The sequence below is a fragment of the Hippocampus guttulatus genome, chromosome 3, assembly GCF_054856545.1.
Source record: "Hippocampus guttulatus isolate MCC_2025c chromosome 3, RoL_Hgut_1.0, whole genome shotgun sequence".
NCBI lineage: Eukaryota > Metazoa > Chordata > Actinopteri > Syngnathiformes > Syngnathidae > Hippocampus > Hippocampus guttulatus.
In genome coordinates, this window is record NC_141263.1 from 27,082,128 (window position 1) to 27,094,184 (window position 12,057).

A 12,057-nucleotide genomic window follows, 5' to 3' on the forward strand; every position below is an offset into this window, starting at 1 on the left:
AAAAAGGTGTCCTAATGATCATATAACGTAAAGGAGTGCGGTGCATGTGCGTCTACCACACCTGCCTTGTTGCTCTGAGGTTTGGGTTTCAAAGCTCGGCTCCATTCTGTGGGTGCCCTCAAAAAAAAAACACCCCCCCCCCCCCCCCCCCCCCAATAACACCCTTGGTAGGTTGCATGCATGACAGGTTAACAAAAGAATCACCACCAGGGGTGCTCACACTTTTGCAGCATGCAAGCTACTTATCAATTGAGCAAGTCTAAATGATTTATTAGATTGATTTTAAAATATACTTTGAATTCTTTATGTGTACGATAGACATTAGTGGACCTTGCATAACTGCATGAGCCCATATTGCACAATACAACAAGTGTACCGAGTTATCTGGATGGTAAGCGGCTCCTTTTTTTCCCACGCTTTCGACCCTTTTGATGCGGCGCAGTTTATTCATGATTTTTTTTTTTTTTTTTTTTACTAACGAGCTTCAAGCCACCTGTAAATTTACCCATAGTCTCGTCACATCTGACCAATAAATTGACCAAACACCTCACAGTGGACCAATGAAGAGTGATGAAATGATCGGCTGATACATAGAATCCAATGAATGAACTTTCAGAAACAAAAGATCTGGAATTCACGTTTGCTTTTGAACACAGCGATATATTTTTGTTTGAACTCATTTAACGCCAGCCGTTTTTCTCAAATTGGGAGCGCCGGTGGCAGCCATTTTTGAGGCCAAAGGAAAGCAAGTTCTGTTTAGCTATAAAAGCATGAAACACAAAAAGGGCACTTTGATTGCAAAAAATCAGTTTATTGCAATAAAAACACTGCACTGATGCATAATCTATGCATGAACTTTGCACGAACGTTGAACTTTATCACCACCACACTGCTAACGCAATTTAACATTTTGTCACTAAACGGCAGGGTTTTTACTAATGTCATTTAATGTTTTGATATGAAATTAGTTAATAGTTAATCAACAGTTAATTCAATTGGTGGCATGAAAAAAAAAAAAAAAGAATCTGCAAATGGCTGGGTTTATTACTGAGGAAAAAAGTCAGTCATTATTCAAATGTGCCGCAAAGCATTGTTCTGGGAAAAACCAGCACATTTGAATCTTGTTTTGCAGCAATGTGATTCAAAGGAAAGAGGATTACGTGACTTCATTCAAGGTTAAATTGACTGATTTCCCCCCCACGAGATGCTAATCATATTATAAAAAGCATGTTGGAGCTCGGCATCCCATCTCTGCTTATGTGATTCTAGAAATTCCCCGGTGACTTGCAGAGGGCATCGGGCACACACAGGAGCATGTCATGACGCCTCACGTTTCGACGTGCAACACAGCACGCACGTTATATGCGGATCGGGACAGCGATGTGACATTTACTTTCATCACTTATCAACAGTGTGGCATTTGCACATCAACAACTGTTTAATAATGCGTGTTAGTCGCCATGAGACTAATGAATGATTCCGACGCTTGTCACTGGCTCGTGTCAGGCTGAGAGGTCAAAACGGTTGACAGCCGAGCATCTCGGTTGGGCGGACTTAATGATTTAGCGTCATTCCATAATTGGAGGGCATTTTGGCTTCAAAACTCTTTCCAAAATAGACTCTTGTGGTTCTCTGCCACATGTTCATAAATAGTAGCTAATAAACTATCAAAGGCTTGATCAATTCAGCTTATATCAATGGTTCAATATTTAATACGTGATTTATTTGGTGTTTACACTGCCTGTGAATGTAAACTCAGGGTTGCAGGTAAGAGGGTCGCAAATCCGGATGAATTTTCACTCTCTCTCTTTTTTTTTTCAGCTAGTTGTTACTGTTGACCAAGAGCACAAATCTAATTATGTAAATAAGTCAAGAAAAAAATGTATTATCTTGTTCTGATCATTTGCATAACAGGTCGGCGTGAGGTAGAGTGAGACATTTTAAGGGGGTACTCCAGACTTATTGGTGTTTTTAAAACCATTTTCAAACGTTCTTTTCTCTTAGGTTTTTATTTATTTTTTAAGAATCGGTCTCAGGACAAGTACAGTATATGTAATCATACACTGCTCTTTTAGTATATTGTATGTGAAGTATTACTCAAACTATGATGAGTGGCACGTAGCTGAACGTAGCAATCTCACGTGGGGTGGTGGTGGTGGTGGTGGGGACGGGGACGGGGGGGGGGGGGGGGTGAGTCCAAAGTCAGACGACACAGCGTTGGTCGAGCGCTTTACTTCATAGCACTGGCTGGACCCCTCCTAATTTCAAATGAAGGTCCGTGGTATGCAATAAGAGTTTATCCACCTACGTAATATACAGTAAAGCCACAAATAATGGACCAGTAGTTTATTAGCCCTGCTTTGATTTACATTTTCTAATGCAGATTTTGCATTTTGCTAAATAAACGGCGTCGTCGAATGAAAAATATGCATAATGCACCTCTGCAGAGCACATCTATCTGATACACACGAGCAAACTGCAGGTGCTAAATTGCATAGATAACACGATAAAGTATCCTAAAACCTCAAGCAGGCACAGTTATGTACAGATTAAGACGATTTTTTTACCTCATCATGGCCCCTCAAGATTATTTTCACCTCATCATAGCACGCATCCACGTCGTCAATTATCGCGATTCACAGACCACAGCCACGCCCCCTCAAACACGCACTGTGAATAAGCTCATTTTTGCCATGGCTGCAACATTGATTGTGTGACGTATCCGTAATGGAGTGTTGCAAAAAACAAACAAACAAAAAACAAACCGAAAGGCTCTCTTTGTCGAATATGCACAAGTGCTAACGTTCAGTGTTCTATCCATCCCTTTTTTTTTCCAGTAGGAGTTTTTCTCATTAGAGTTAAGCTATGAAAAAGCTATCACTCGCTCATACTACTGCACGTCGACTGGCTGTTTTCTTTTTCTTGCCTGAACTACATTATTAGTGAATTAAGTTGCTGAAATGCAGTAATCAATTCAAAATGTGCTTTGACAGACATACAACAATACATTATTTTTACCACCTTGAATTCAAGAATCTTGTAGTGTAAATAGGACTGAATACATAAATCCAAGGTAATTGCTCGTGAAGTTTGATTCAAAAATACTGGTTCGTGGTACTGTAGCTCACAGGGTCCTCACCAGGTTTTATGAACACGGGAGGAGCAACTTCCTTTTTACATTGATTTAAAGTGGGGTTAAGAATATTTTAGAGTGGGTAAAGCCCACTAAAATAGGCCTAATGCCGCTACTGCTGCCTCCTATCACATACAGGCCACACATATTCAGTACAGCGCATAGTTTTCTATTACCACAGAAAGGTTTGTAAGAGCAGTCTTGCATGTCCTGCTTTCTGCAATTTTTTAAAACAACTTGTGACTCAATGGCGGACGTTCACTTCCAGAGTGTTGGATGAATGGATGGATGCTGCCTGCCATCACTGTAAAATGAACACCTCTAGATTCGGTGCCTTTCATTGCCATCGAGAGCTGATGAATTACATTTGGCGAAGATAAACTCAGCCACCTACGCTCACTTCAGAATTACCAATACACTCTTTGCATCTCACATCAATTTCCAGGTCTCATTTCATTTTCTCATTTTCATTTCTGTATCGTCAACAAAAAATAGATTAGCAGAGCAAAACTAAAACCATTGATATTTTTATAAAATATTTCCTCCTGCGCTATAAAACGATAGAGATTTTTTTTTTTAAAAATCAAAAGTGTGTGTTTACAAATGTGTTGAAAGAGCGACACTGGAATCGTTTCTTGTTGCCTAACGGCTTAACAGACATTTCTTTCCCGGGGCCACGCAGGCACAGACATCCGCTGGCTTCCTGGATCGTAACAACAATGAAGTTGAGTGAGTAATGAGTTGTCGGATTTTTTTTTCCCTTCTCGTCCCTTTTTGAAAAATAACATGTATTGCGGGTGGCCAACGAGCCGCCCGTCATTTGTAGTCCGGGCTGGTGGCTGCGTTTGAATCCCTCCTTCTTTGCCCTCCTCCCGAAAGCGATTGGCTGCCTAGCGAGCACAGAAAACATTTTAATGCAGCGCCTTCGTGCGAGGACTTCATTCTTTGCTCGGAGGCGCTCTCGTACTCAGGACTCGTCCAAACGTGCACAACACACTTTTGAACCAGCGTGCTTTGCACAGCCGACCACTCACCGGTTCGATAGGAACAGCACAGTGAGTTGAATCCAGTATGCAGACGAACTGTTGCCTTTCCGCTCCTCCGCACTTTGGATGAGGACGCCGGACAAGGACACCGCCGCTGCTGCTGTTACTGAGTGGAAACCGGTTGCCCTTTTTCCCTTTGGATCTTACCTTGCCAAAATATCTGGATGCCTATCGTTTGTTGAACGAAGGTGACTCACTGTCGGCAGAAGGCGAGCCCCCCTGCATCCTAATCACACAGAGGAGAGGACTTCGGCTCATTGACATCACAGTCAGACTTTTCTGAAGCCGTCTAAATTTATTTACACTGCGGTGCTCTGTAACCCTCAACCCAAAGGGGATACGCACTCATTCAAGGGGGTCAAAATCACCCAAACCCATTTAGGAACTGACTTTGGATCTTTACATTTTTCCTCTTTTTGGGATTATTATTTCAAGTAATATGGGTAAGTTACCGTTTGTACGTGTGTGTGTTTGTTTGTCCTTAAATCGTGTTTTTGAGTGTCGTGTGTGTTCTCGGGATTTATAAACCTTTTTTTTTTTCTTCGGAGGGAGCATGCGGAGCAACAGCTTTTACAGTTGAGTCTTGCAGAGAAAGACACAGAGCACCAGAAGACAGAATTACACGGTTGTGCTGATGGCTGGCAGCTCGTTTTTTGAATTTTTATGAGGCTCATTTTAAATATCCGGATTATGCGGATTTGTTAATGCGTGTAAGAGGCTCATTTTCTACTCACTTGTTCGAATAACCATGACAAAAGGCCATCTCCTGTTGTATGCCCGCATAGTCACCATATCATTAAAGTTAAGACAGCTTTCATCCTGATATTTTTTCAGCATATTGAATGACCAGGTAGAAAGGCTGACTGGCTCTTGATGTAAGTAGTGACATTCAAGGGGAATCATTGTTTATCAGTGAATCAGAACTGTGTGTGTGTGGGGGGGGGGGGGCGGGGGGTTGCAGGGGGGTGTCTTCCCAAGGTTAACTAATTGGCAAGCTCCACCCATAATTGTGGAGATGAATTACATACGAGCCCGGTTTCAATGTTGGTTCACTCGCGGATTTTATTTCTCCTGGGTAGAATGTCCAATATTTTCTGTCTACCTTCCACCAACAAAGTGACATTCGGATAATGTCTCTGTTTCTTTGTGCTTTCTCCTAGGTGGTTATCCATTTTTGCTCACAATGAGTGTTCAATTTGGAGAGTGGCTCGTGATTATTGCTCAGATGAGTCCGAGTGCTCCGCGGAATATGAATTAGGCATTCAGCGCCGCAGATTGCTGGGAGAGGCAGAGGAGGAGCGCAATCTACCAAGACCAATGTCAAGACCTCACGTGATGAACAGGACTCTTCATTTGATCCTAAGTAATAATTGCCAGATTTAACAACACATCAACAGGTCAGAGGCAGAAGAGAGAGAGGAAAAAACCCAGTCTTTTTGCCACTACTGTACTTCAGAGTGGGGATGCATCTTTCCATTTTCTTTTTCCTCCTCTTTTGGGCTCAAGCCCTGACATTGAAAAACTTGACTTACTCTGTCCCAGAGGAACAAGGTCCGGGAACTGTCATTGGAAACATCGCCAAAGATGCCAGACTTGGACTGGAGCAGACTGGGCCGGGAGGGCAAGGAAAGAAAGCCAACTTCAGGGTGTTGGAGAATTCGGCACCGCATCTCATCAATGTTGACCCCCAGAGTGGACTACTCTACACAAAGCAACGCATTGACAGAGAAACGTTGTGCAAGAGAAACCCCAAGTGCCAGCTCTCGATGGAAGTGTTTGCCAACGACAAGGAGATCTGCATGATTAAAATAGACATCCAAGACATTAACGACAACTCGCCCGTTTTCCCTTCGGATCAGATTGATATTGACATATCTGAAAATGCAGTTCCAGGGACGCGTTTCCCTTTGACCAGTGCGCATGATTCAGATGCGGGGGAAAATGGACTGAAAACCTATCAGATCACGCGCGACGACTACAATCTCTTTTCCTTGGAGGTGAAATCCCGAGGGGATGGAACCAAGTTCCCAGAATTGGTTATTCAAAGGCCACTAGACCGGGAAGAAAGAAGCCATCACACTCTCATATTGGCAGCCACTGACGGCGGGGAATATCCAAGGTCGGGTACCATGCAGATCAATGTTAAAGTGATTGATTCAAATGATAACAGCCCCGTGTTCGACCAGCCCTCCTACGTTGTTGAAATTCCTGAAAATTCACCTGCGGGTAAAGTCCTGATAAATTTGAACGCCACGGATCCCGACGAAGGCAACAATGGCCAAGTTGTCTATTCTTTTAGCGGCTATGCCCCAGAGAGAATCCGGGAGCTGTTCTCAATAGATTCCCGAACAGGGGTCATCAAGATTCAGGGCGAAATGGACTATGAGGAGAGCCCAGTTATTGAGATTGACGTCCAGGCAAAGGACCTCGGACCCAATCCGATCCCCGGCCATTGTAAAGTCACCGTTAAAGTGCTCGACAGGAATGATAACTGGCCCTCTATCGGCTTTGTGTCCGTAAGACAGGGAGCCATCAGCGAAGCGGCACCTCCGGGCACGGTTATTGCGCTGGTTCGTGTCACAGACAAGGACTCCGGCAGGAATGGGCAGCTTCAATGCAGAGTGCTGGGTAATGTCCCCTTTAAACTGGAGGAGAACTATGACAACTTCTACACGGTGGTGACAGACAGGCCGCTGGACAGAGAGGCACAGGATGAGTATAATGTCACCATCGTGGCCAAAGACAATGGCGTTCCTCCCCTCAACTCCACGAAATCCTTCACTGTCAAGATTCTGGATGAGAATGACAACGTCCCGCGCTTCACCAAGGCCGTCTACCTTCTCCAAATCCCAGAGAACAACATTCCCGGCGAGTTCTTGGGTTCGGTCCTTGCTCATGACCCGGATCTCGGCCAGAACGGCACGGTGTACTACAGCATCATTAATTCCAATGTGAGCGGCGGTGATGTCAATACTTACGTCAATGTCAACGCCGCCAACGGAGCCATATATGCGGTGAGGTCGTTCAACTACGAGCAAATCAAATATTTTGACTTCAAGGTTCTCGCCCGAGATGCCGGATCGCCGCACCTAGAGAGCAACGCGACGGTGCGCATCAGCGTTCTGGATGTCAATGATAACATACCTGTCATCGTTCTGCCCCTTCTGCAAAACGATACGGCTGAAATCCACGTACCGCGGAATGTTGGCGTCGGCTACATTGTCACCACCGTGAGAGCGGTGGACAACGACTACGGTGAGAGCGGGAGGCTCACCTATCAGATCTCAGATGGGAACGAAGAGCACCTTTTCGATATAGAGCCGGTGACTGGAGAAGTGCGAACGGCCCACCCTTTCTGGGACAACGTAAACCCCCTTGTGGAGCTGATTATCCGCGTATCAGACCACGGCAAGCCGAGCCTCACTGCCGCCGCTCGGCTGATCATTAAGGCCTCCGATGGACAGCCGGCTGATGGACTGCTGCACGTCGACGGCAATCAGAACTGGGACATGTCGCTGCCTCTCATTGTAACTCTCAGCATAATATCAATCATGCTCCTCGCTGCCATGGTCACCATCGCGGTCAAGTGCAAGAGGGAAAACAAGGAGATACGGACCTACAACTGTCGCATTGCAGAGTATTCCCACCCACAGCTCGGGAAAGGCAAGAAAAAGAAGATTAACAAGAACGACATCATGCTGGTGCAAAGCGAGGTGGAGGAGCGGGATGCCATGAATGTGATGAACGTGGTAAGCAGCCCTTCCTTGGCCACCTCTCCCATGTACTTTGACTATCAGACACGCCTGCCACTCAGCTCACCGAGATCAGAGGTCATGTACCTTAAGCCCACTTCCAATAACCTCAGCGTGCCCCAAGGCCACGTGGGATGCCACACCAGCTTCACAGGCCCAGTCACCAGCACTACAGACACACCTACTAACCGCATGTCCATCATACAGGTAAGGGGAATTGCCCTACTCTCCCACACTGTTATGCCCGCTCCCACGTGACTACCCTCGTGAAGGATCCAGGTCTTGTCTTGTAAAATGAAAGACAGCGAAACCAAAGGCACGGAGAGGCAGTAGAGTACGGAACGGAAACATAAGACGGGGAGGAGAGATCATTCGATGGATCAGATAGTCCCGTCCCCTCTCATGGGGGATCTAGTGACAGCCGCACAAATTATTTGCCTTTGAAATACATCACGGCAAGCTTTTCAAAATCCTCCCCCCGCCCCTACAATTAGCAATTTGTGACTAAAATCTACACACATTCCTGCTCAATCTGACACAGACGCTTTACATTTTCAAAGGTTGCATTATCCTAATTATTACCATTTCTCCAATGTAGACTTGTACATCTATTATTATTTATTAATAAATATTACAATTTGCTCACATTAGGGTTGAGGGTAATTGGATCGGTCCCCGCTGACTTTGGGCGAGACAGCGTGGTCTAAATGCAGCGCACTTATAGACGAACAGCCATTCATACTCAGGTTCACATGGATGGGCAGTTGGGGAGTTTTCAACTAACCTAAGGAGTCTCTCTCTCTCTCTCTCTCTCTCTGTATATATATATATAACAAATGTGGTCATTCCTTACAGTGAGACCGAATGATGCAAACTGGTATTTGCAAACTGCTACTCGTGGAAGACTCACAATTAATAATGTTTTGAATTAACCATGAAGAGATGATCAGATTGAATATATTTTTTCCAGCTACTTTAAGCATCTTTGTGGAGAGTATGTAGGTCTGTAAGTCTCTAATGTGTGAAATTCTCTGAGTCTTTTGGCCTTAAGCTCATTAGAAATCTGTTGTGTCAGACAGGGCTTAAGACCTGCAGCGCTACGTAATGCTCAGACAATGGTCAGTTGGAACAGACCAAGTCTTGTGTTTGTTTACTTTTTTCTTGTCTATTATTATCATGGTTTGTATTGTTCACTTCAGGTGTCGGTATCTTTGCATAACATGAGATATAGTTTTAAATATTTCAATGTTCTAACTTGCGTTATGCTAGCCCAAGTCAGACTTTCTTTCTTTCCATTTGTCTCTTAGTTAAGCTGTCTGTTGTTATTTGTAGCCCCCTATATGAGCTGGACATTTCTGTGATGTTGACCGTGATCAACTGTGACGTGTTCCCACTAGGGAGGAAAGCCACTGTCTGTTGTTCTCACTCTCAAGCAGGCTTCTATTATGAGCCAGCTGCAAAGGGCAAAGGCCAGCGCAAAGAGCATTAGTTGGACTTCCTCATCAGGGCGACAGGGTCATTTCTGGCTGTTTCCTTTCTCATTTGGTGATGATGAATTATACCACGTTACATTTTCTGCACACTCATTGCACGCACTCTTTTCCCATCCGTCTCCCGACAACAGTCGGGAAAACTAGTCGGGGCAGCAGCAAAGCACACGTTGGTATCTTCTTTTAAGTGGGTCCCCTGAAAGTGTGAGCTATGTAGGGTGCTCTATTGTATTATTCAAGAGAAACCAATGTAGAGAGAGATGCCTTGAGGCATTAAGTTTCTTCAGAGGCTGTACAGAAGCGGATCATTTTCTTTTCCACCCTGCCACCATTCTCCCTTCATGTGGACAGGAAGTAACCCGAGTCAGAGCAAAGTGGCGACGGAGAAAGATGTCAGGAAACAAAGACAAAATTCCTCCTTCATCGATCCTCGAGCTCCACGGCCCATCTGTCAGTACAGTTGCGAGTGAAGGGACAATAAATTTATCAAGCGGAAGAGATATACGCCTGCTCCTTCACTTTCACAAGAGCAACTTTGTGGAGCTAGTTTGACAGGCACCTGCATTCACCAGCACTCACAACACTCCTCTTGGTCTCTCATGATGTTTACAGGCACCGCTTGGACTTTTGCTTCGAGAGAGTAAGAACACAAGCGAGTCTTCAAGTTATCCGGGTACCTCCGTTCATAAAATGGCTCGAGGCATTTTTTTTCTGCCGCTTATTTACGTGTGTCAGAAAGAAGTAATCAAGCTAACCGCAGCAACCATGGTTTATGCTACGCGCGACAGTAACATGCCGTCAACACGGTGAGAAGGCCTTCAAAATAAACCATACATAATACAACAAATAATACATTGACAATACAATCGCTAATTAAAATAATGACTTAATTACGTTGACAATGTATTGTACGGCGCCAGTTGCCATCATTTAGCGCCAGCTGCAGCGTTAGTGGCTAGCAGCGCTAAAGTGCCCCATATAGGCTTGCGAGACTACTTTTCAAGGCAGTTTAACAGACGTAGATGACTGCACACTTTGATGCTGACGGCCTGACATGGTTGCCATTCCTTTTGATCGCTTTTGAACAAATCAGGTTTTGTGAAGTGTGTTGTTTTAGCCGGCAAAATCACTCTCATGCTTCTGATGTCCCAAAATATATGGAGGGAAATGACTAAAATCCCACTGTTTCCAGTGAGGGAAATCACTTTGTAAATGAATGTAACAAATTTTGACAATCAAAAATTGAAACCCAGTTCGGCATTCCTTCATAAGTGGAAATGTTTTTGTTTTTTTTTGTCTTCGATATTTAAAATCCAAAAATGTATTGATTTTTAGTTTTTTTCCATCTATCCGATATAATTTTCAGTAGGATACCCAATTCCCAAAATATTCAATAGCTGCAGCCCTAACGTAACCATATCAGCAGAGCTTGGCTTGCCCCGATCATAGTCACAACTGGACCAGCAACCAGACCGGTGGAGAGCTTCCTTCTATTTGCAAGGAGAATTCCTGGGATAAGTAGATGAATGATACGCACAGTAATGACGCTTAATACTGCTTAAGGCGTTGAGAGAATTACTTAGCGCAGGATGAAGGTTAAAGCCAATCTGTTGCGAAATTCCTCAATGCTCAGAAGGGATTGCTGTGACTCAAAAGCATGCCCTCTGTCATGTCATGTGCCCCGTGTCCAATACAGGTGGGGGATTTTATTTCGCATTGTTAAGTTTCAGCACTTGCTGACTCTTTGGGGAAATTGCACTCATTTTCTCCAAGGTTGTGGAGATGTTGTTTCGGCGGCTGTAAAATGATCGCATCCGTTGTTTGGATACACTGTCATTTTAATTGAACAGACATGAAAGACTGCAATTTTAAGGTCACGGGGCTGCAGGTGGTACAAATGGGAGACGCTGACAGATGCCACACTGAGGCAGTTTACGCTGCCTCTAGGTGGCAGCGTTCTGCTGTGAGTTTCAGTTCAGTTTTTCCAAGTTAATTGTGGTTCTCACCCCTTGCTATTAGGGAAGGGTTGTAAATGTACTTGCCTAATACCAGCAGCAACATGCCTGATTTTCAAGCCATGTTTGAAATTCACGCCATCTAATTTCAATCACAAACATCCAACAATGTCTGAACCTTTTTTTTTTCTCCAAAATGAGTGTTAAAAATTAAACAAACTGTGAGAATATCATAATTTAGAACCGCGTGAATTTCTAGTATTGTTTAGCCCTCTTTTGATTTGTGATCGTTGTGCGTATGCACATCAACATTGTTGCCGGAGTGGATGTTTAAAATGAATTCTTCCAGGAATGGTCTCCGTCTGCATAATTCAGGCAGATTTATGTGCGTGGGTGGGTGGGTGTAATTTCATTGTGTATTCCAGGCATAGGATTTAGTCCTGGAGCCAGAGCCTCTTCTCTTTTGTGAGCGTGACAATCTTGCATTTGTCCAAACCTTGAAACACCCTTCCTCTCAGAAAGGCACACACACACACTTAAGCACGCAAACACACTGATGTGCATAACAGCGCCGTGTCTTATCACATCCTCTGCCATATATTATATTGAAATTGCTCCCACACTTGAGAGACCACTGAGGCAATGGATTAGAAAAACAATCTTTATTTAATTTTTCTTTCC

The 12,057-nt window shown here is 44.2% G+C and overlaps 1 protein-coding gene across 2 annotated transcripts in view; it reads left to right on the plus strand.

Moving 5' to 3' along the window:
- The first annotated feature begins 4,087 nt into the window (after positions 1-4,087).
- The window catches only part of pcdh17 (protocadherin 17), a 59,429-nt gene continuing 51,459 nt past the window's right edge, over positions 4,088-12,057 (plus strand). The window contains exons 1-2 of one of the 2 annotated variants that reach the window (XM_086107830.1): positions 4,088-4,622; positions 5,340-8,138. In XM_086107830.1, coding sequence (XP_085963956.1) covers positions 5,643-8,138 — 2,496 coding nt within the window. In that variant the 5' untranslated portion in view covers positions 4,088-4,622; positions 5,340-5,642. The remainder of the gene's footprint in view (positions 4,623-5,339; positions 8,139-12,057) is intronic. The other variant, XM_086107831.1, reaches the window with a different exon arrangement.